This window comes from Osmerus mordax, chromosome 11, assembly GCF_038355195.1.
Source record: "Osmerus mordax isolate fOsmMor3 chromosome 11, fOsmMor3.pri, whole genome shotgun sequence".
Classification (NCBI taxonomy): Eukaryota; Metazoa; Chordata; class Actinopteri; order Osmeriformes; family Osmeridae; genus Osmerus; species Osmerus mordax.
The window spans coordinates 18,016,168-18,040,750 of NC_090060.1; the positions used below are offsets into that span (position 1 = coordinate 18,016,168).

Consider the following 24,583-nt stretch of genomic DNA (forward strand, 5'->3'; position numbering starts at 1 on the left):
AGAAAGAGAAGGGAACAGAGGGAGGGAGGGGAAGGGGAGTGTAAAATTTATTTTTATATCAACGTCAGCGTACGTCTCCATGTCTCCATGTCTGCCTTCTCCCTCAACATCGTTACGTCATTTTCATTCCTTGAATGTTTCTCTCCCCCCTCTCATTCCCCCCCCCCCTCTCTCTCCTCGCTCTCATTCCCCCCCGCTCTCATTCCCCCCCCCCCCCCCCCCCGCTCTCATTCCCCCCCCCCCTCTTTCCCCCCTCTCATGTTTCTCTGTGATCACGCTAGCCTGTGTGCCAGTGAATGTGTTTCTAATCAGCCCGTGGGCCGCATGGCCTATATTTAACACAGCCGTAAAGATACCACAGATAGGCGCCCTGCAAACCAGGAGGAGAGGGAGGGGAGGAGAAGGAGGAGAGGGAGGAGAGGGAGGAAGGGTAATTTTGGATGAGAACGAAGACAACCATTTCCTGATTGAACCAGATTTAAATATATAAACATTCACCAGAATTATATAAAAATATACCAGATTTAAATATATAAACATACTTTTTTTTTCCCTCTAAACTGGCAAAAAAAATAGGCACAATTACTAGTGCAAGGAGTGTTCATGCACACACACACACACACAATGATTTCAAATAACTCAACCCCAGTCAGCAGTCTCCATAAGGATTTAGCATTTATTATTAAAGCAATACTTGTGCCCTTTATAATCATCGTTATTACAAAGTATCTAAATACAGGCAGCTGAGGTATATCTGAATCCTACAGGTGTGTGAGACAGAGTGTGTGTGTGAGTGTGTGTGAGAGAGAGAGTGTGTGAGACAGTGTGTGTGAGAAAGAGAGTGGTTGGTGAGAGGTGAGAAGCATCTAGTGTTCCTCTCTTCTGCACGGCAGCAGTGTTTTGGTTAATGGTATTTCTATACGTATGCATCAATGAGTGGTCGTCGTTCACACACAAACACATGTGCTATGGTCACAAAACAGAGCCGTGTTACCAGGCAGAATATGGAACATAAAAGTGAGGTCATTCTGTCAAGGAGAATCTTCCATTGACTTTGCATGATCTGTGTGTTTATCTAGCCATTTATATCTATTCAATCCAGTGCTACAGCTCTAGGATTTGGCCCTGTGAAGAGATCAGGTAAATACATTGTTTTAGCAACTTCAGCACAAAATAACATTTCTCATTTGGCTCCGGTATCAGTGCATGAGACATGGGATGGATGGACTGATGGATAGATGGATGAATGATGGAGAGAAATGGATGGATGGAAGGATAGAAAGACAGATGGAAGGATGGATGAATAGATGCTTTCAAACATTCAAGCACAAGGAATGAAGCACTAAAGAATTTTGTAAGGCTTATGTTGTACATTTACTGTCCAAACACACACACACACACAGACACACACACACACAGAGGTAAGAGTGATGTCATCCCAGGGGTGTAATGGAGCAAGTGACAGCTACATGATTCCTGACCAGCTTAGCTTCTCAGCTGTCCTCCTAAAGGCAAAAACTCGATTTTGGTTTGTTCTGTTGCTTGGTAACAGTATCCACCACAACCTAAACATCAAAGACAGAACAACGCACTTTTATTTCTAAATCAGACTTGGACTTGTTGGTCTATTAAGTCAAATAAATGCAGATTTTCTTTTAAATATACATAAACACATGTAGAGAGATTGCTCCCCATGTTACTGTAATCTTAATCACTGTAATCTTAAATTACCTATAACTGTTACACATCCTTCTACAGGTTCAGTGTGAAACAGACTCGGGGAGGGTAGCAAGAGTGTGTGTGACTGTGTGTGCATGTGAACTGTGCGTGGAATTCATCACTGGTCTTCTACAAATAAAACGTCTCTCAATTTGACACCAAACGAAAATTAATCAGCTTTGAAATACAGCCAAAAGAAAAGTGAAAACAGATAAAGACATTCGTCTACGACAGGCTGACGAGGTGACCAGGAGACGTCAACACGTCCTGGGAGAAGACCAGGAGACGTCAACACGTCCTGGGAGAAGACCAGGAGACGTCAACACGTCCTGGGAGAAGACCAGGAGACGTCAACACGTCCTGGGAGAAGTAGGGATTAGGTTGATCGTGAACTATCTGCCAGCTGACTGGAGGCACCTCTGGCTGGGGGGAAAAGATACCGCCAAGGACCCAGCTGGTTCTGACCCACCAGGCCTGGTCCACAGCAGGGGGTCCAACCACAAGCCCCAGCCCAGCCTAGAGCTCCTTGGGTCGGGGAGAGATGGGCTGGTGGGGGGGGGGGGGGGGTGGACCGGACCATCACCAGACCCGGCATGTGTTCTCAGGAACCATGTAGCTGTTCTTTCTGCACTTGAAGGCTTTCGCGAACTCTGGGAAGTTCTGGAGGGAACCCAGGACCCTGCGAAAGGGGGTCAAAGGTCAAACAACTGCGGTTCGTTTCTTGTAGTTATTATGGGATGGGTTTAGATGATGGTAGAGAGTTATTATGGGATGGGTTTAGATGATGGTAGAGAGTTATTATGGGATGGGTTTAGATGATGGTAGAGTTATTATGGGATGGGTTTAGATGATGGTAGAGTTATTATGGGATGGGTTTAGATGATGGTAGAGAGTTATTATGGGATGGGTTTAGATGATGGTAGAGTTATTATGGGATGGGTTTAGATGATGGTAGAGTTATTATGGGATGGGTTTAGATGATGGTAGAGTTATTATGGGATGGGTTTAGATGATGGTAGAGAGTTATTATGGGATGGGTTTAGATGATGGTAGAGCTTCTGATGACAGAGGGAAAAGCCTCTTTGGATCAATATTCCTGGTAAACACAGAGCATTCCCTGACAGCACACTTCTGACCCTTGACCTTCTGCTGCACATTCCATATGTACTATTTGTTTGTCACTTTGGATAAAAACATCCAACAGCTAAATGGATAAAAAGTGAAATGTAATAAAAGCCTCTGCTACTTAAATACATGATCATTACTACATCACTCAGTTCATCTTTCTTATTCAGTTTTTTGGTGAGTGTGAGATGAAAGGTTACCGGAAGTTTCCAGGACTGTGCACGTCAACTTTGATGGAGTTGACTGCTTGCTCCGGGCGATGGGTCCCACACCACACCTGTCAGGGAGAGAGAATAGAAACCTGGTCAGCTGACCTAGGTCAGCCTTTACTGACCTCATTGCTTTGTCCATTAGTCCATCCCTCTCTCCCTCCGTTTATTCATATTTTTATAGCTTGAATCTTTCTATTCATCCATTTATCTTTCCATCTTTCCCTCCTGATCCCTCCCTCCCACGCAGTCCACCTCTCCCTCCCCCTCTGTCTCCTCCCCCAGCCCCCTCCCCCCCTCCAGACCCCTCTCCTCCCGCCTCCCCCCCTCCAGACCTCCCCCCCCTCCAGACCTGGGCAAAGTTGAGGAAGAACAGCTGGTTGTGAGAGAGCTGTATTCCAGGCAGACGGAGCTCCTCTCCATGTGTCCTGACAAAGTTCTGGTAGGCCTGTAACACACACACACAGGTTTGTATTGCTATCCTAGTGGGGCCCGACCATTCACTCCCATTCAAAATGTTGTTCTCTCTAACCACTCCTAACCCTCCTAACCTCTTAATCCCTGTAATACATGTAACTCTAATTCTAACTCTAAAACCCCATAACTACAAAAGTGCCCCTCAAGGTCAAGTTTTTCATGTTTCACCAGTGAGGTCCCCACAAGGATAGACAAAGCGAAAAACATGCTCGCGTATATGGAAGCAAATCGTGACCAAAATTTAAATTAAAATGCATTTGCAGAAATGCCTTTTCATTTTAAGAATGTGGCTGCATTATTCGACTCATAAATGAAATTAGTAATCAATCATTCTATTTGCATTTGCATTTTTTTCAAGACTGCACATTTTATGCCATAATCAAAAAGAAAACAGAGCGGACATTGCTTTTTCGTTTTCGTGGTCTGCCCGCAAAGTACTGCCCAGAATTCGAAAACGAAAAAGCATTCTGAGCGGCGCAGCAGAGTGACATCAGTAGCCGCTCTTCTTCAGCTCCCTGCTGACCGAGCTACCCATCTTGTTCGGTAGGGGGCGGTGTGCACATCTGCATTGCATTACATTGCAAATGTGCCGGGAAATTTATTGAATTGCCGGGTCTTTAGAGGACGCATCACCGATCATGGCGCTCCCTCCAATTGTGCAAACACTGTTAGAATTATCTGAGCAGGTAGAATCTAATAATATATGTCTTTCTATAATAATTCCTCAATTTATTTCTTTTATATCAGTTTTGATGTGAGCAAGACGACAGGAAGGTGATTGGTTGAGGGGTAGGGTGTCATTGTTAGCGCCAATATCATTGTTAACGCCAGACAGCTCTCTGATTGGCCCATTAGCTATGTACCCTGTGCCTAGAATGAGTAGGAGGTACATGATTGGTCAAATTAGGTTTCAGGTTTGTAGACTACTGAAGGCCAGTGATAACTGTGTGCGTGTATGTATGTGTGTGTACCTGATATGACTGGCGAATCCCACCGTTGTCTGCAATGTTCTCTCCCAAAGTGTTGTTCCCATTTAACTAGGGAGAGAGAGAGAGATAGAGAAAGATAGAGAGAGAAAGAAACAAATACATATAGTAACAGTACATTCTGTGTTCCAGAAAAACTATTTGCAACTCTGCCGGTAACAAGATGATTCTTTTTGTTGCTATTATCGAAAATGAGAAGAGGAATAAAGGGTGAGAGGGAGAAGAGGAGGAGGAGAGAGGAAGAAGGGTAAAGTAGGACAGCAGAAGTGGAGAGGAAGAGGGGTAGGAGAGGTCGTACGTGCAGGCCGTTGGCCAGATCCCAGGAGAAGTTTCCGTACTGGTCCACCATGCACTTAGACAGCTCCAGGAACTTGTGGGTGGATCCAGGGGTCCACCAATCCTTCAGGTCACCGTCCTTGTCATAGTTCCTTCCTGTTGGACCAGGAAGAGAGGTGAAGACATGAGCCGGCAGCTCTCAATATAATAAGATACTGCCCTGAGACAGATCCTGTGGAAGAGGAGGAAGATGAAGAAGAGGAGGAGGAAGAGCACATTAAAAGTACTGCAAAAAAATCGAGGATCACAAGTGCATAGTGTGACAAGGGGGCCTTGTCAGCCATGGGCCTGGCAGCCCGTTGGCCTCGTTACAGGAGCAAAGCCTCAACGAGGCACACCTGTTCCTCATCTACCTCACGCCTGGTGAGTACAAAAGGGGACAAACAGGGGCAACATGGGGGTTGACATGGTTTTGTGCTACACAGACTCGCCGTAGGAGAAACGAGACCAACCACATGAGCCAGGAGGGCTGAAGGAAGAGACCCTGGGAGAACAAGAAACACGCCGACGTAACTCAGTTCTTGTTAATGTTTTTTGTTTTGTACCAAAAGGTGCTATTAAAACCCTTTGGCGTACCTTCTCTCTTGGAGTCTGTCTCCGTGCTTCACAATAGTTCTAACAGTATTTGGTACTGTTAGAACCTCGGTGGTCAGAGCGGTCTGCATTTACTGGCCACAGTGCAAAGTTACCTCAGCTACCAGGCACTGTGAACAAAAAATGACTATTTTCCCTGACAACACCACGGCAACAGAGAACAACAGAGCAGCCAATGAGAAGGCCAGATCCGTCCGGAAGTCCTACCGTTGTCGTCGAAGCCGTGCGTGATCTCATGTCCGATCACCATGCCGATGCCCCCGTAGTTCAGAGACTTGCTCTGACCCTTCCCGAAGAACGGGGGCTGCAGGATCCCTGCTGGGAACACTGGAACACACACACACACCTGTCAGGCAAGGTACTGGGCTTGTGTGTGTGAGTGTGTGTCCATGTTGAGGGGGAGGGGTTACCTATTTGGTTTTTGCTGGAGGAGTAGAAGGCGTTGACAATGGCTGCTCCTGTTACCCACCTGAGATAGAGAGAGAGATGGGTCGAGAGTGAGGAAGAGAGGAGAAGTAGGAGACAGAGTGAGAAAATAAAGAGGGGGAGAGAGAGAGAAGTAGTGTGTGAGGAAGATAAAGATTGCTCAGATTAACATTGATGAGGGTTCATGATTGGCCTACAGTTATTAATAACCAGGCTAAAAATATCCCTCAGTGCCCTGTATTAGCCAGTGCTGAGAGAGAGAGAGAGAGAGAGAGAGAGAGAGAGAGGAGGTGTGAGTGGGGAGGATGTGTGCTGGAGGAGTGTGTTTTATGTCTAACACAAGGAAGAGAAGTGTTGCTCAGTGATATGGTTTAGCAGTGGGTTTAGGGAGACGTGTTGGACCAAACTCCAGTCAGAAAAGGAGGAGGAAGAAGAGGAGTGAGATCCTACTCCTCCTTGTTGACTTTGACTCGTAGCTTCCTGAGGCGTTTCTTCTGGGCGTACTCCAGGTTCTGCAGGATGTTCTCAAAATATTCCTCACCGCTGTAGCTCAACTGGGACACACAAGCAGAAATCACATTATGGATACAGCGCAGTGTGTGTCAGCTGTGATGTCATATCCTGCCGTGACGTCATATCCTGCCGTCCTCGTGCATACATCTTTGTACTCGTTGTTCAGATGGTTGTCGTCCATTATGTTTTCGGAGTAGCCAATCCGCTCCCGGATAGCGCGTGCCTGCAGGGGAGGGAGAGGGGTCAGATGTCGACAGGTGGAAAGGTAGAGGTGTGTCATGTGACTGTGTGAGGTAAGATGACCCTGTCATGTGACCCTGTCAGGGTCGTGATCGCTGACCTTCTCCTCTGCTGCCTTCTTGGTCTCTGCGTCCATCCAGGGGAGATCGTCAAGATTACTGATAAACACCTCCCGGATAGAGGCGATCATCTCGTCCATCTGACACACACACACACACACACACACACACACACACACACACAGTGTCTGGATGGAACACGTGTTTACTTCCTGAACCAATAAGCCAACAACATAAAAACAGCCGTTCTCCACCAGCGAGCCGGCGCTGCAGAGACGGCCTGTGTCACGCGTGTAACATGACCTCCTCAGCTGGCATGAGGGGAACACGGGCTGCAGGTCATGCAGAGGTCAGCTCAACAAGCTCACACACACTCATTTGCACATGCACATTTACACACATGTTGGGCATGTGGAAGACTGTGTGCAGATCAGGGCAGTAATCCAGGAGGAGATTCTCACTTCATAACAGGTGGTGAGGCCATATTCACACACACACACACACACAGAGAGAGAGCATGGTTCAGGATGAGCAAGCTTTGGAAGGTGAGGACTCTAACACAGTCAACATGGCTTGCAGAGGAGGAGAGGACATCCTCACACACCTCGGAAGAACACACATGCCTGCGAAGTGAAGACAGGAGAGAGGTGACAGGTGAGGGTGCACAGAAAGATGGAAAGAGAGAGGTAGTGAAAGAGACTGACAGACAGAGACAGAGACACAGAGAGAGACAGACAGAGACGGAGAGACAGACAGAGACAGACAGAGACAGAGAGACAGAGAGACAGAGACAAACAGAAAGACAGAGACAGAGACACAGAGAGAGAGAGACAGAGAGAGACAGACAGACAGAGAGAGAGACAGAGACACAGAGAGAGAGACAGAGGTGCCAGGTCAGGTGAGGTCACCAGGATCTTGCTCTCTCCAGAGAAGGCCTCCTGCACGTAGAGACGGCCCACAGCGTTGTCCATGTTGCTGTTGACGTACAGCGCACACTGGCGCCACACTGCTGCCTCCGCAGTGGTGCCTGACAGGGCCTGCAGGGGGCAGAGCAGAGAGCTGCAGAGAAGAAGTATATGGATGTGTGTGGGTGTGTGTGTGTGTATGTGTGTGTGTACCTTGCGGAAGGCCTTCCTGGTATCTCTGTAAGCTCTGCTCAGTCCGACCACCATGTTCATCACGAAGCGCCACACCATGTAGTTCTGAATGTCCCTGAAGACACACACCAGTTACAACACACACAAATAGGCCTACACATGTCCACACACACAGTACACATGGCCACACAAACACACACACACACACACACACACACACACACACACACACACACAGTACACATCTACCTCTTGGTGTACTTGGCCAGGACAGGGTTGAGTCTCCTGTAGTAGTTGGGGGCGTAGTTGATGACTGGCTCGGAGTCAGGGACAGAGGTGTCCACGGTGTCCAGGATCTTAGCAGTGAAGTACGTCCAGTTAAATTCCTGCAGGAGGGCAGGGAGAGGGAGCGGTTACGCACACACACATGCACACACACAGAGAAAAGCAGGGTGTTCTTACTCTAGAGTCGACCTCCAGGGTGAAATTGGTCCTGAGAACAGACAGCTCCATCTTGTTATAGAGCAGGACGGGGTTGTTACGGTCCTCAGCAGTATCAGTGGCCTGGGAGAGGGGGAGAGAGAGAGAGAGAGAGGAGAGATAGAGGAGGACAGAGATAGACTATCAGACTAGTGTGTGAGGGTTTAGGCATAGGCTACATCATAAATACCCATCTGTCACTGGAGCCAGAACACACACACACTGGGAAGGGGAACTGTACATATTGGGCCTAGAAGAGCCCTGGTTAAAATCAGCAACATGGCCCAGATCAAGACAGACTGGGTTTGGGTAATCTTGTTTCCTGCTTGGTCATGGTTGTGGTGCAGTTGTTTTTGTGAGTGTGTGTCTCTGTGAGTGTGTGTCTGTCTCTGTGTGTGTGTTTGTGTGTCTCTGTGAGTGTGTGTGTGCGTGTCTGTCTCTGTGAGTGTGAGTGTGTGTGTGTGTCTCTGTGTGTGTGAGCTCACGTTGGCGATGTCCTTCTCCAGGTTCATGACCCTGGTGACGTCCTCCTGGATGAGGGTCTGGTTGAGCTGCAGTCCCCGGTCCCTGCGGATCAGCATCACCACGTCCACCATAAACTGCTCATACGCCCGGCACGCCTGGGGGACACACACAAGAAATAAAAACAAACAAACCAACTCTCACACACGGACACACACAGAACGATGCACCAGCATTCATTCAAATTTTCTCTCCTGTTTCTCATTAGACAACATGAAGGAAGGCTGTAACCTTACCAGGGGTAATCAAAAATGCATTGAACAACACGTACACACACACACACACACACACACACACACACACACACACACACACACACACACACACACACACACACACACACACACACACACACACACACACACACACACACACACACACACACACACACACACACACACACACACACACACACACACACACACACACACACACACACACACACACACACACACACACACACACACACACACACACACACACACACACACACACACACACACACACACACACACACACACACACACACACACACACACACACACACACACACACACACACACACACACACACACACACACACACACACACACACACACACACACACACACACACACACACACACACACACACACACACACACACACACACACACACACACACACACACACACACACACACACACACACACACACACACACCTTCAGGGCTCAGGGTTGGAGCACAGCAGGGCTGGTGAATTAGACGCAGCACTGGTGACAGTCGTACCAGATCTTGTCCAGTAACGATGTGGTTTAAGCTCCTCTTAAGACAGAGTGTGTGTACAGTATATGTGTATGTATATACTGCATGTATGTATTTATTTATGTACTTGTGTGTGTGTTGGTGTGTGTGAGCCAGGCTGTTGTGGGTGTGTGTGTTGGTGTGTGTGTTGGTGTGTGTGAGCCAGGCTGTTGTGGGTGTGTGTGTTGGTGTGTGTGAGCCAGGCTGTTGTGGGTGTGTGTGTTGGTGTGTGTGGGTGTGTGTGTTGGTGTGTGTGAGCCAGGCTGTTGTGGGTGTGTGTGTTGGTGTGTGTTGGTGTGTGTGGGTGTGTGTGTTGGTGTGTGTGAGCTAGGCAGTTGTGGGTGTGTGTGTTGGTGTGTGTGAGCCAGGCTGTTGTGGGTGTGTGTGTTGGTGTGTGTTGGTGTGTGTGGGTGTGTGAGCCAGGCTGTTGTTGGTGGGTGGAGAGTGAAACCACTGAAGGGTTGAAACCCAAACCCACAGTTGCTGGTCCAGAACAAACATGCTGATGGCCAGATAGACTCTCCAGCCAGGCTGGGGGGGTGATTAGGGTGTGTGTGTGTGTGTGTGTGTGTGTGTGTGTGTGTGTGTGTGTGTGTGTGTGTGTGAGACCCACCTCAGTGTAGGGCCCGGTACAGACGTAGTAATCCCTGGACAGAAGCCCCAGGCTGGTCTGCTGGTCAAACTAACAGAGATACAAACACAAGCCGTCATTCACGCCTGTTGCTAAGGCCCAGGGTCATGCCTGTTACTAAGGCCCACGGTCACGCCTGTTAGTAAGGCCCAGGGTCACGCCTGTTACTAAGGCCCACAGTCACGCCTGTTACTAAGGCCCAGGGTCACGCTTGTTACTAAGGCCCAGGGTCACGCTTCTTACTAAGGCCCACGGTCACGCTTGTTACTAAGGTCCAGGTTCACGCCTGTTACTAAGCTGAGTCTTTTAAGTGAGAATGTTGGGAGAGTCTAGAGTCTCTAGTGTTCTAGAATGTTTATATTCAGTGATGAGGTCTGAGGGGCGTGGCAAGGGGTTGGCAAGGGGGCGTGGCACCTACATGGATGATGTGGGAGTTGGAGTCTCTGTCGTCCGTGCCGACAAAAAAGTTAACCAAAACTTGAGTCCCGTATTTCTCATTCAGTTTGGCAAGAACGTCTTCAAACCTCCAGCTAGCACCTGAGGAGAGGAGAGGAGAGGTGAACCACCATGCTGGGTGTGGGAGGAGTTAGGGTTGTGGGCGTGGCCTCAGTATCTTACCATGGGTCGCCTCCCAGTCATCTGTTGCTATTGGCCACTCCAGAAGATCAGGGAGCATGTCAAGCAGCGGAGCCCCGCCCCTTTGCTCAATCTGACCTTAGAGAGAAGACAGCACAGGACATCTAACCAATCAGCTGGCTCCCAGTCAGAAAAGGACTGATTTCATAGGTGGGCTGTCATGAGATCGACATGGCGTGCTTCCGCCCCCAAGGCCCCAAGACTCACTCTCATTGGTGCAGGACCTGTAGAGGGTTTTTGCTTTGCTGAGGGCAGCGGCCTCACCTTCCACTGTTCTCTCCAGCACTCCTGCAGAGAGAGAGAGACACAGAGAGAGAGAGAGACAGAGAGAGCGAGACAGAGAGAGAGACACAGAGAGAGAGAGAGCGAGACAGAGAGAGAGACACAGAGAGAGAGAGAGAGAGAGAGAGAGACAGAGAGAGCGAGACAGAGAGAGAGACAGACACACAGAGAGAGACAGTGAGAGAGAGACACAGAGAGAGACGGAGAGAGAGACAGAAAACAGAATGAGTAAACCATCTCTGGTCTCCAACATCAGCAGAGCTGTAGAAAGACACTGCTCACAGAAGACAATGTGCTTGTGGGGAGCTACTGAGAAAAGAATCTCACCTCCCCCCTCCCCTTACCCTCCTTTCTTCCCTTACCCCCCCCCCCCCCTCCCTCTCCCTTACCCTCCTCTCTTCCCTTACCCTCCCGCCCCTCCCTCTCCCTTACCCTCCCACCCCTCCATCTCCCTTGCCCTCCTCCCCCCCTCCCTCTGCTGACAGGGCAGACCCCTGTTGTCTCATTACCCAGCGTGCACAATTTATGTGCTCATGTAATCTTAATGAAGTTCAGGATTTAGACCTGATCGGGCACTTCCTGGGAAAGGCCACAGGTCATGATTGGATTACAGACTTCCTGGTGTTCATGTGGCAGTGAGGGTGTGTGTGTGTAAGCAAACATGTTTGCATGTCCCCGTGTACAAATGTTTGTCTGTGTATACCTGTCTGTGTTTGTCAGCTTGTGTCAGTATATGTGTGTGTGCGTCTGTGTGTGTGTTTGTGTTTGACTTGGTTGGGTACCACCTGTAGTTTATTTGGCACACACCCCTCTAATTTGAGGCCCCCTTCCCAGCATGCACTGCTCTGTGGGCTGCTTCTCATGGAGACTTCCTTCTCTCTCCCTCTATCCTTTCTCCATCTGTCTCCATCCCTCCTTCTCTCTCTCTCCTTTCTCCATCTGTCTCCATCCCTCCTTCTCTCTCTCCCTGCCTGTCTCCCTGCCTGCCTGTCTCCCTGCCTGCCTGTCTCCCTGCCTCCTTCTCTCTCTCTCTCTCCCTCCCTCCCTGCCCGTCTCCCTGCCTGTCTCCATCCCTCCTTCTCTCTCTCTCTCCCTGCCTGTCTCCCTGCCTGCCTGTCTCCATCCCTCCTTCTCTCTCTCTCTCCTTTCTCCATCTGTCTCCATCCCTCCTTCTCTCTCTCCCTCCTCTCTCTCCCTGCCTGCCTGTCTCCCTGCCTGTCTCCATCCCTCCTTCTCTCTCTCTCTCTCTCTCCCTGCCTGTCTCCCTGCCTGCCTGTCTCCATCCCTCCTTCTCTCTCTCTCCCTGCCTGTCTGTCTCCCTGCCTGCCTGTCTCCCTGCCTGCCTGTCTCCCTGCCTGCCTGTCTCCCTGCCCGCCTGTCTCCCTGCCCGCCTCGGTCCCTAGGAGGCTCTAGGATGACATCAGACATTATACGTTACACATTAACTGCGACCTTATCACCATGGCACCACTTCCTACCTCGGGGGGTCTAGACAGGAAGTCTCTCTCAGCCCCGCCCCTGTGGGCTGCACTGATGCATATTTATCAGCCCCTAACCTTACATAGACCAGACATCCAGGATAAGGCCCTTGTAACATTTATGTTGAGACCACGATGTTCTCACAAGCACACAAGTTCTTCACTGCTGATTACTTCATCTTTCCTCTCCTTCTCCATTTCCCCCCCTCTCTCCCCCCCTCGCTCTCCCCCCCCCCCCTCCCTCCAGCCCATCTGGCACAAACAAGGTAGTAATTAAAAAGCTTGAGCTCAATTGGGCAAATTATTGCACAGTATGCCACACCTGAAAAAAGTGTAGACATGGAAAATACTCTGACTCTTTCTCTTATACGCACACACACACACCTGGAGTTAAACTGAACTCAGACCATCATTAGAGATCCTTTATGGCATCGGACCGCTTCGGGCAAGAACGCAAAAGGCATTTACAAGCATACACACACGGATGACACTTGGGCGATGTCCAAAGGTGTCCAGCTGTTAACAGCCAATAGGGGGAAGGGGGTGTGTCTGGCCAGTCAGGAGGAATGAGCCCAAGGTTAAAGGTTGCATGTCTGATTTCATGTTCTGGGTGTGACAGCCCCTGACCTTTGAGGGGCCTGAGCCCAGAGGTCAGGTGACCCTAACACCCCAGCAACAACACAGAGGGGGGGATCCCTTTGGTGGGACCTTCTGAGGCCATGTCCATTTTCACACGCTCACTCACAGCAGGCTGAGTGAGCGTCAAGAGTGTACACACACACACACACACACACACAACTTCTGGCTCTGAACTGGCCCTTGTGAGTTTCATGCAGTGTAGTTTCACATGAAGTGGATTTAAACGATGCAAACACACACGCATACACAACTACTTTACATACACACACGATTTCTGTCTGGGTTACAAGACTGTGTTCTTGTAACATGCCGTCGTGGTTTGGCATGAATCAGTCTCTGAGATCTGAGACGTGATGGTAAAGAAGCCCACCTGCATGTTTCTAAATGACCACCTGTTTCAGGGAGAAACTCACCTCAGAAAACAACCAAGACACGCCTCTTAACAGAATGGTTTTGTTGCGGGCGTTGTGAGCGAGTGAGAAGCCTTCATCCACTGGTGTAATCATGTGGTTTTGTTGTGAGCGAGTGAGAAGCCTTCAGGCATCATCAATCAAGCTGGGATTAGGACCCCTAACAATCCCACATGCTGATTAGGACGTCTTTTTCCAGACACACCAAAGGGTGTCAATCACAGAGGGAAGGACGGGCGAGACAAAGAGACACACGCAGAAAGAGAGAGGGAAAAAGACGCACGCAGAAAGAGAGGGAAAGAGAGAGAGAGAGAGAGAGAGAGAGAGAGAGAGAGAGAGAGAACTTGAGGTACAGACAGTATGAGAGAGGAAGAGATATGGCCTCTGGAAGTGGAAGGGCAAGTTGTAGATAGGAAACACATGAGGGGTTTAAAGGAAAGAGAGACGTCCACACTGACATGACCGAGGAGAAACTTGAACTGTAAACTTTAACCTTTATTTGACACCAACCTTCCCCTCCCTCCCCTCTCCCTCCCTCCCTCCCTTCCTCCCTCCCCCTTCTCACACACTCTCACACACTCTCACACACACGCTGACCTAGCCGAGCCAGCGGACCAAATGCCACCTCCTGCAGCCCCACGTGCTGCTCTCAAGACTATTTGTGGAGCTCCGTCTCTCAAGGGCATCAGCCTACATACACACCGTCACCGTGCACACCGTCACCGTGCACACCGTCACCGTGCACACCGTCACCGTGCACACCGTCACCGTGCACCATGAACACAGCCAACATCAACCCAGCCTTCAACTCACAGCTCTCAAACACACATTCCTCAACAGAGCCCTAGAATACAAAACTCAACACAGCCCTCATTCACTCTACAAACACCACAACTTAACATCCTAGTAATCATCCTCTTTGGTTGCTGGTGTCCCTCAAGTAATACAGTTTAACACAATTGCTAAAACACATTTCTTGAAACAGTCACCCATTTTCTCAAAACTGTAAACACAAAACCTCATCTTCAAGCACTATTTACAAAACCTCTGAATCCTCTTGCAAATTAAACTTTCGCCTCAACAGATTTACTTGTGCTCAAAATCAAACACTGCTCTCAAATCATAAACAAAGTTATCAAAATGATATACACTATCAAGCAGTGAGTAAACAATACACCAAAAAATAGAAAACTATATGTTTTGAACAATGTGTTCTCATGGAATTTTTTTTAAACGTAATCTCAAAACAAATTTCATATTTATCCGTCATTGTCTTTTGATGAACAAAAACATGTTCTATCATAGTAGTTCAAAATTGATCAGAAATTACTACTCTGCTTTGCTTTTTGCAATTTTTTTGTTCTTTCTCCTCCTTGTACCCCTATACAGTACTGTACCCTGCATCTCACTACTCACAACTCAATCTTGTTCTTTGTTGATATGAACCTGCAACCAGTCAAAATCTATTGAGCAGTCAGTACTGTTACTGTAACAAATGGAAAGCACAATGTTCAGGGCCATACAATTTGTTCATTGTACAGTATACAGCCTACAATGCACTGTACTACAGTATACAATATTGAAAGGGACAAATCAATGGAGTAAACACATGATCAATGTGCTTCTTCTTGTCTTTGGGCTGGGTCAGGCCAGAGCACTTTGTCGACATCACAAGCAATATTTTCCCACCTTCAACAACCTGTTTGCTCTCTGAACTGGCTTATATTGGTTGTGTCACATCATTTGAAACAAGTGAAATCAATTCTGAGTGGTTGTGTTTAGTCAATGACATGTTTTCTCTATTTGTATTTGATTGTTGCCATTTGTGTTTACCAGTACGGATGACATTAGAGTGCATTAGAGTACAGAATGTGTTTGAATGTGTTTAGAGCATTGCTGAACAGTCTAAGTGAGATCTGCAAATTGTGTTTTACCATGTGAAATGGTTTAAGGTATTGACAACAGACAGGCACAATTAGCTACATGAGTTCAGGCAACTGAGAACTTTGTTCAGCCAAAGTCTCTTCTCCTGTCTGGCCCCCCAATGGTGGAATCAACTCCCCACCTCCATCAGGGACACTGACTGTCTCCCCACCTTCAAGAAAAGGCTCAAGACGCACTTGTTCCGGGAGTACAACGGCACTTAGGAATGCTTGGCAGGACCTGATGTTAGTTTCCTCCAGGATCACAATGACTCGTATTGAGAGACTTGTTGCTCTTGTTGGTTAGTTGTAACGGTTTCAAATTCTTGTACTCGCTGTGAAATATTTTAATGTTGATTGTTTTTTCTACAGGTACACTCTTGCACTCTTGTGGGGAGTTTCATGTTGTTCAATTGTAACTTGCTTAACTGCATGCTCTTATGGTTCTTCCCTTTGGCACTTATTTGGTTTTCCACAATGTATGCTTCATGTTTTGGCTGCTCGCAATGTTTGGGGCTATCTCGTTGTTATGATCAGTGACCTATGCTCTTTTGTAAAGCTCTCTCTTGGAAGTCGCTTTGGATAAAAGTGCCTGCTAAATGCGTAAATGTAAATGCAATCGGTTTTAGTGTTTTAGCAATTGAGAAAAACTGTAATAATTGAACTACTCTGCAGCATAACTACTGGGAGTAATATCTGTGTGCGAGTGTGAGTGAGAGTGACTGAGTGAGAGAGACTGAGTGAGAGTTAGAGAGACTGAGTGAGTGAGAGAGACTGAGTGAGTGAGAGAGACTGAGTGAGTGAGAGAGAGAGACTGAGTGCGAGTGAGTGAGAGAGACTGAGTGAGAGTGAGTGAGAGAGACTGAGTGAGAGTGAGTGAGAGTGAGAGACTGAGTGAGAGTGAGAGACTGAGTGAGAGAGACTGAGTGAGAGTGAGAGACTGAGTGAGAGAGACTGAGTGAGAGTGAGTGAGAGAGACTGAGTGAGAGTGAGTGAGAGAGACTGAGTGAGAGTGAGTGAGAGTGAGAGACACTGCGGGCCTCATGTTCTAACGCTTTTGCGCCCACTTCAGGCGTATTTGTTTTGCAATTTGCGTAAAAGCATGGCGAGGTATTTACAAACATGCAGCACTGAGGTAAAAGGGCAGCGTTCTGTCGCGGGGAACTGAAAATGGCAAACTGCGCTTTTCCGTGTCATGCATATGCATTCACGGGAGGGTCAAGGGTAAAGTGGGAGTTTCCCATAAAGAGATGGGAGGGGATGCGTAAAGTGCGCCTAATTATGTATTCCGCGGTATGTACAAAAAATGCCTGTGAAAGGGCACCTCTATTTTGCTGTGAAAATTCTCCGCCTGTTAAACGTTAAACAGGATGCGCATATGCCTCCTGGTGAAATGGCAGCCGTAACCCGAGCAAGACGAAGACATAGCCCAAAGGATTTTTGCCACAAGGATCACACTTTTTGAGTTGAGTGAACATGAAATCATTACGCGTTACAGATTAAGCAGCCAAGCAATATTACAGTTACTGGAAGAAATCAAAGATTACAAAGAATCTCCGACTGCGTTCACATTCCATTCCAGCAGTTGTTAAACTCCTCGCTACATTACAAATATTGGCATCAGGATCACTTCAAACAGTCAAACGCTACATTTGCGAATGTACTGAGTGAGTGAGTGAGTGAGTGAGAGACTGACCTTTGAGCACCACCTCCAGCTCGTCTCTCAGGATGTCGAAGGTGCTGTATCTGGAGCTGGTCTCTGGGATGATGTTCCTCTTCAGCCAGCCTCCACAGGCATACAGGTAGAAGTCCTCACAAGGGTCCACTCTGTCGTCCATGTTCTCTATCAGACGAGAGGCTGCGCCACACACACACACACGTGCACGCACAAACACACAAACACACAAGTTGTGCTCTCACGTGAAGCACACACATCTTAACAGTATGTAAACATACACAAATCTTACTAGGAATTATGTATCTACACACCCCTTACCTGACTGTGTGCAGTCTGCTGTTGTGCAAATGCCATCTGGAAAGGAAACACTAGGTCATCACTAGGTCATCGTCACAGTTCACACACACACACACACACACACATCTGAACACACACACGGCCTATCTCTTATCCTCTTATTGGCTGGAAACGGCTCATAACCGGATTCTTGATTTCAAGACAGAAATAATAATAATCCTCCCTCCGTCCACCCAACCACACACACACACACACACACACACACATCCACACACAGTTCTTTAGGTGAAGTGTCACCCTGTTTAAATCAGGCCTGTCATGACTGTTTAAACATTTATACACTATAGCACCACAAGCACCGACAAAAACAGGTCACACACACACACACACACCAATATCCAGCAGCAGATTGATGAGTGTGATAAACTGGTAGCTAATGGAAGCCCTAGATCTCACTGGTCAGTTTAACTGTTCATCTTAGAACACCTCTGCTACCTAGCCCAGTCAATCATTCATCAAATCATTCATATTGTCATCTGTTTCTGCAGCACATCCATCAGTCTCTCCCTGCTAACCTGCTTGTTCATCATCTGTTTAATGAGCTACAGGTACAAGATCAACTTCCATCAGCCAAACCACCTTGTGCACAGTAGATAAACCATGTCATCTCTGCATTCTCCAGCAGCAGGTGCATCTATCTCTGAAGCAGTGTATGCACCTGAGGGCCTGAGGGCCTAGGGCCTCACCTGGTCCACACTTCTACTGTAGCTTCACACACACACACACACACACACACACACGCACACACACGCACACGCACACACAAACCTTTGAACTCCTGACAGCATACTTCTCTGCGCTTCAGTAACTGTCACTTTGGACCGAGATGAACAACAATAAACTGTTCCAGAAGTCTGTCTCCTCCCTGCGCCGCTTGTCGCTACTGAGGGCTAACGCAAACAAGAACTCCCCTCTTGTAAGATACCTTTGTAGACAAGTGAACATTTGCTCATTATAATTGCTAGGTATAATGTTCTTATGGTAGAGTTTATGCCAGGGTACACAAGTCTGTCTGTCTCACTGCTGGACTGATGGTCAGAGTTTCTGACTGACTACCCAACCACAGCAGACTGGTGTCATCACAGGCAGGAAACTGGTTAGCTGGCTGGCTGGCTGACTAACAGGCTGGCTGGCTGATGAGCTGGCTGGCTGGCTGACTAACAGGCTGGCTGGCTGATGAGCTGGCTGGCTGGCTGACTAACAGGCTGGCTGGCTGATGAGCTGGCTGGCTGGCTGACTAACAGGCTGGCTGGCTGATGAGCTGGCTGGCTGGCTGACTAACAGGCTGGCTGGCTGATGAGCTGGCTGGCTGGCTGATGAGCTGGCTGGCTGGCTGTTGCAAGACGCTCACCGCTCCTCTGTGTGGAGAAGAGGATGATGAGAGCCACGATGACGACGAAGAGGAGGGAGACAATGGTGATGAGGCCGATCTCCAGGGAGCTCCAGCCAGCCTTCCTGGACGTCTTGGGGGCGTTGGGCTCCGTCATGGCCAGCTGCTCTTCCTCAGATTGGGCCAGAGGTATCTCACCTGACAACACAGGTCACAGTCAGGTATCTCACCTGACAACACAGGTCACACTGAGGTAACTCAGCTGAGAGATCAAACACATCAGATTAATGCAGGGGCGTAGGTTTGTGGATGGGAAACCCTTTTATAACACCTGATGATGCAGTCATTAAATATAATGTCAGAATCAGAAGTGTGTGGGGACGATGGCAGATTTGCCGTTTTCAAAAAGTCTAATTAAACCTGCGACCTGGACCGTGGCTCCAAACATCAAGATCTCTCAGGTCCTAATCCTCCTCTCTGCGTTACATAAGTGTCTGCTGAATGAATACATAAAACTGTGATAGCCCACGGAAAATGTTCTGTATATTTACCCCTGGAGAACATTGCTATAATTGTAACACTCCCGGAAAACGTTTTTACCCCTGGATAACATATATATTTACCCCTGGAGAACATGTAACACCTGCCTTGGTGGAAAAGGCCCAGACAAGATTGAAACAATAATTAACACAAGAACCCACAGCAGAAAAGCTGCCGATGACAAGGAAAGAACCAAAGGAAAGGGAGATCCGAAGTTTTCAGGAACAGACCTTCGAGTAGTCTAGCCTCTGAAACCAGGACAGCTTGGACTGAGGAACACAGAACACAGGAGAGAGATCCCTCTTCAGAACAGCAGATCCCTCTTCAGAACAAGAGATTCTTCTTCACGGCCACTCAACAACAGTGCTGTTTTCCACTCAAGCAAGTGAGACTCTTCAAGGTTCACGGAGCAAGCAGTAAACTTTATCTCTCTGAGGGCCATTAATGATCCCTCTGACACAGCATGGAGAAACACACACACACACACTGACATGTGCACCAACACACACGCACACAAACATCTACACACACACGTCAGACACACACACTGAGACATGAGACAAACACACACATACACACTGAGACAAACACACGAACACACACACACACACACACAGGTTTAAAGGCGGCTACAGTGACTTGCCAGGTGACGAGGGGGATCGCTAGCTGAGATGAGAGTAGCCTAACCAGGGACAAAGTCTGTCCGCCTCCTTTAGAACGAACAAGAGCCAGGGACTCATAAAAAGCAACATTCACACACACACCAACGCGTCAACTCCCAACACACACACACACGTACACCAAGATCTCTGAACCATTTTCGTCTTTTCAAAACTAGACCCCCTCTGTACAGTCAGCCCTGCTGTTAGACTGAGACACACTGGAGGACAGATAATTGTCCATTACAGAAAAGTGTGAAGAAAGCCGTACTGATAACTCACATTTTGCCCTGACAGTAGATCATTGAAATGGTAGCTGTGGGCCGTAGCTGTGGGCTGTAAGCCGTAGCTGTGGGTCGTAGCCGTGGGCCGTGGCTGTGGGCTGTAAGCCGTGGCTGTGGGCCGTAGCTGTGGGCCGTGGCCGTGGGCCGTGGGCCGTGGCCGTGGGCCGTGGCCGTGGGCCGTGGCCGTGGGCCGTACCTGTGGGCCGTGGCTGTAGTCTGTAGTCTGTGGGCCGTAGCTGCGGGCCGTGGCTGTGGGCCGTGGCTGTAGTCTGTGGGCCGTAGCTGCGGGCCATGGCTGTGGGCCGTGGCTGTAGTCTGTGGGCCGTAGCTGCGGGCCGTGGCTGTGGGCCGTGGCTGTAGTCTGTGGCTGTGGGCCGTGGCTGTAGTCTGTGACTGTGGGCCGTGGCTGTGGGCCGTGGCTGTGGGCCGTGGCTGTAGTCTGTGGGCTGCAGCAGTGGGCTGTAGTCTGCAGCTGTGGGCTACAACTGTGTAGCTTTGAGCTTTACTGTGTAGAAGTAGCGCTGGACTCCTAGTCTGCAGAACTGAGCCTGCTCTACCTACAGTATACTAATGACTGCATGTGTGCTATTATAAGTGTGCAAGTGTACGTTGAGAATACACACTTATTTAAACACTGACACACACACACACACACACACACAAACAGGCTTAAGAAATGTGTAATATATGTAACTAAACTGGAAGGATGGAGAGAAAAGAAAAACGGGTGTTGGGAGGGAAGTCGGACAACGGGGAGGGTCAGAAAGAGGAGGAATGGAGGGAAGAGGGAGAGACGTGCTAAGCTCACTTCCACGCTCATCCAGGCAGAGGCCATTATTAAACACTTACACCTTTGCTCATTTGCTCCATATTTTGTAATGTGCGTACACAAACACACACACACACACACTAAGAAGAGATTACTTTAAATGTTGAGGACAAAGTAATGTGTCATGCTGTCACACCAGAGAACCCTAACATGGGAGTCTGGGTGCACATGCTTCATAGAGGGGTGATCCGTGTGTGTCAGTGTGTGTGTGTGTGTGTGTGTGTGTGTGTTTGAGCGAAGGGAGGGGTAGTCCTGACACTAGGATAGAAAGACATCTTAAACGAAAGAGAGATGTGTTAGAATGGGAGAGATGTGAAGCAGATTTTTAAAAAAGAGAAAGAGAGAGGTGTGTGGGGGAGAGAGGGGGAGGTGTGTGGGGGAGAGAGAGGGAGGTGTGTGGGGGAGAGAGGGATGTGTGTGGCGAAGAGAGAGGGAGGTGTGTGGCGAAGAGAGAGGGAGGTGTGTGGCGGAGAGAGAGGGAGGTGTGTGGGGGAGAGAGAGGGAGGTGTGTGGGGGAGAGAGAGAGAGGTGTGGGGAAGAGAGAGGGAGGTGTGTGGGGGAGAGAGGGAGGTGTGTGGGGGAGAGAGGGAGGTGTGGGGAAGAGAGAGGGAGGTGTGTGGGGGAGAGAGGGAGGTGTGGGGGGGAGAGAGAGGGAGGTGTGTGGGGGAGAGAGGGAGGTGTGGGGGGGAGAGAGAGGGAGGTGTGTGGGGGAGAGAGAGGGAGGTGTGTGGCGGAGAGAGAGGGAGGTGTGTGGGGGAGAGAGAGGGAGGTGTGTGGGAGAGAGAGAGGGAGGTGTGTGGGGGAGAGAGAGGGAGGTGTGTGGGAGAGAGAGAGGGAGGTGTGTGGGAGAGAGTAAGACAGTGGGAGTTCTTCCACCATTCTGAGTGATTAACTCCCACTCAGTCTACTGAGGCATGCTAGCTAGGAATTGTAGAGCACTTGTAGCATGCCTCTCTGACACACACACACACACTCACTCACTTCAAGCTGCAATGGGGCTGTGTGTTAATGACTACTCTCTCACACACGCACGTTACACGGGGCATGTGGGTAGCCATGAAGCTTGAAGTATTATGTTATAATGACCACACACACTCACAGGCTTGTGTGTTCTGTCCCCTATCGTCAATCTGAAAACAGTCCTCTTGAGATCACACACACACACATACCACTTCAATATTAAAGCCATTATTCACTGTGGCTTTAAAACCTAAACACTCAAACCTACACACACACACACACACACACACACACACTATGGATACAGCGTGTGCAGGACTTCGCACAGTCTACCTCGTGAGTAGTCCGTTTTTCACAGCAAGGTGCAACAATCCAACGAATCTTTCAAACTACAAGGAATTCTGTAAATGTGGAACCATTATAACTGTAGACCTAAGAAAGCACGAAATTAAAAACAAGTCAGAAAATGTACTGAGGGAAACCGAAATCCCGGTCGGTTATTATTTTAAAAGCACGCGGAGAAATACACCGGTCAGCTATCCCCGGTAGGTGACCGGCTGTCACGCTGTTCGCACACGCAGCACGCACGAGACTCTCGGACTCTGCCCGGTATCGTCTAACTGTTGCACATCAACAAACTCAGTAGAACTGCATGATCAACCGGTCCACCTCTCCCCCCCCCCCCCCCCCCCCCCTCATCCCTCTCCCCCCCACACACAAAAACACGCACGCGCAGATGCCGAGCAAGCATGTAACTGTAGCTACAAACCAGTCAACAGAGTGATAAATGACTTACCAGGTGTGTCTGGAAATTTTCGGTCGATAATATAAATGGGCATCACATCCAGCAGTCTAACATCTATCAAATCCACGGAGAAAACGCGACCTGGATAATCAATAACGGTTGACAATCTACCTGCAGACTCGCGCCACCTTACCGTGGATTTTCAAACACAAACCGCGCCTGTTCCCGTCTCCACTTAACGAACGCAAACGTTCACTCCTGTAGATAAGAGTCTACAACATGTCTCTGTAAAATCGCTGAGATGCAATGTGCGCGAGATTACAAAGCCAACTCAAACGGCCGCGTGGATGTAAAGCTCGGCAAGTGAAGCCCGCTTCTGAAGTTCTCTGGTTACCGAGTCGGTGACTCCTCTATCAAGCGGCGTTAAGAAGTGACCCTTTCAAAGGCACACACCGTCAGTTAAGACGGAATACCTCGAGGTGACGGGATGTGCCCGAGGTGCGTGCGGTTAAATCAGACTCGTTGCCGCTGAGGTCGCTTATTGGTCTACGGTTTGCCTCGGTGTATTAGCTGAGTTTTCGCGTTAGACCAAACCTCTCTGACTAGTTATATTGCGACACAGCTGCCTATAAGCAATCCCCCCCCCTCCCTCCGAAGTCGGATTCCTGCAAGACGCATGGTAGCCCATCACTAACACATCCTACTTTGAGCATCGGCTGAATTTCATAATTTACTCTAAAATGTTTTAGTAAAAATACAATTAGTCCTCACTTTTTTATTAGCTCGATTTGTGTGTTGGCAGGTTATAGTTTGAAAGCAGACTACCACCATAACAATAACGAACTACAGTCCAGTGGAAAAGAAAAAAGTGTACTATTTTAAATGACAGTTTACTGGCCAACCCTGCTGCTGGAGGGTTAACCACAGTTACAAACAGGATTCAGCTTGTCAAACAGCTAATTATCCGAATCAGGTGTGCTGGATGTGTCTGTGTCGCCACATTCTCCGCTCGTATCGACGGGAATGCTGAACGAAAATATTATTTTAATGCCAATATTTTGTTTTCCAATCTGGAACTATATTCGCTGAATATAGGAATATAAGAAACATGGTGTGTGTTTATGAAGAAAGCCATGTCAGAATTTCAGCAACACACCACAGACAATCCTCCCTGACTGTAGGTTACAACATTCAGGACAATACTTTAATTGTGTTTTAACTGCTTATCACAAAATGTTCTGCATACAATATCAACAATGTTTCTGTGCCAGGAAGAATCATAAAGTTCCCAAAAACACGAAGGAACGTGAAATGTCCTCCAGGGTCTGAGCAAGGTGTGTGTGTAAGTGAGGCGTGTGTGTGTGTAGAGAGAGGTGTGTGTGTGTGTGTGTGTGTGTGTGTGTGTGTGTGGGAGCAAGGTGTGTGTGAGTGAGGTGTGTGTGTGTGGAGAGGTATCTAGATATCCGCTTCCCTGAACTGCTTCCATGAACACCTGTGCTTCTCATCTGGTGCTTTTGGTTCTGCTGTGTCTGAAGGTCAGGGTTCTCATCTGGTGCTTTTGGTTCTGCTGTGTCTGAAGGTCAGGGTTCTCATCTGGTGCTTTTGGTTCTGCTGTGTCTGAGGTTCAGGGTTCTCAT

At 48.6% G+C, this 24,583-nt stretch overlaps 1 protein-coding gene across 2 annotated transcripts; it reads right to left on the bottom strand.

The window, feature by feature from the left end:
* Window positions 1–663: 663 nt before the first annotated feature.
* On the bottom strand, window positions 664–23,488 carry LOC136951903 (neprilysin-like). Of its 2 annotated transcripts, XM_067246556.1 has the most exons (24): window positions 23,140–23,485; window positions 22,998–23,060; window positions 18,951–19,127; window positions 17,561–17,596; window positions 17,261–17,422; window positions 11,041–11,121; window positions 10,816–10,911; window positions 10,616–10,734; window positions 10,180–10,248; window positions 8,747–8,881; window positions 8,244–8,345; window positions 8,031–8,167; window positions 7,803–7,896; window positions 7,593–7,721; window positions 6,726–6,824; window positions 6,531–6,608; window positions 6,323–6,426; window positions 5,857–5,915; window positions 5,654–5,773; window positions 4,815–4,948; window positions 4,502–4,567; window positions 3,406–3,501; window positions 3,045–3,121; window positions 664–2,398 (listed from the first exon to the last, which is right to left on the bottom strand). In XM_067246556.1, exons 2-24 carry the CDS (start codon window positions 23,038–23,040, stop codon window positions 2,299–2,301), a joined length of 2,313 nt encoding a protein of 770 aa, XP_067102657.1. In that variant the 5' UTR covers window positions 23,041–23,060; window positions 23,140–23,485; the 3' UTR covers window positions 664–2,298. The 2 variants fall into 2 exon arrangements, with proteins under 2 accessions (XP_067102657.1, XP_067102659.1); XM_067246558.1 differs by lacking the exons at window positions 664–2,398; window positions 3,045–3,121; window positions 3,406–3,501; window positions 4,502–4,567; window positions 4,815–4,948 and adding an exon at window positions 5,496–5,556 and having other exon boundaries at window positions 22,998–23,488.
* Window positions 23,489–24,583: the final 1,095 nt, after the last annotated feature.

Excerpts from the sequence above, each read along its gene's own strand:
- LOC136951903 (XM_067246556.1), bottom strand. The coding sequence starts at position 23,040 with ATGCCCATTTATATTATCGACCGAAAATTTCCAGACACACCTG. Across the intron at positions 19,128-22,997 it reads AAAATTTCCAGACACACCTG|GTGAGATACCTCTGGCCCAA; the intron begins GTAAGTCATTTA and ends CTGTGTTGTCAG. Across the intron at positions 4,568-4,814 it reads ATCTGGCCAACGGCCTGCAC|TTAAATGGGAACAACACTTT; the intron begins GTACGACCTCTC and ends CTCTCTCCCTAG.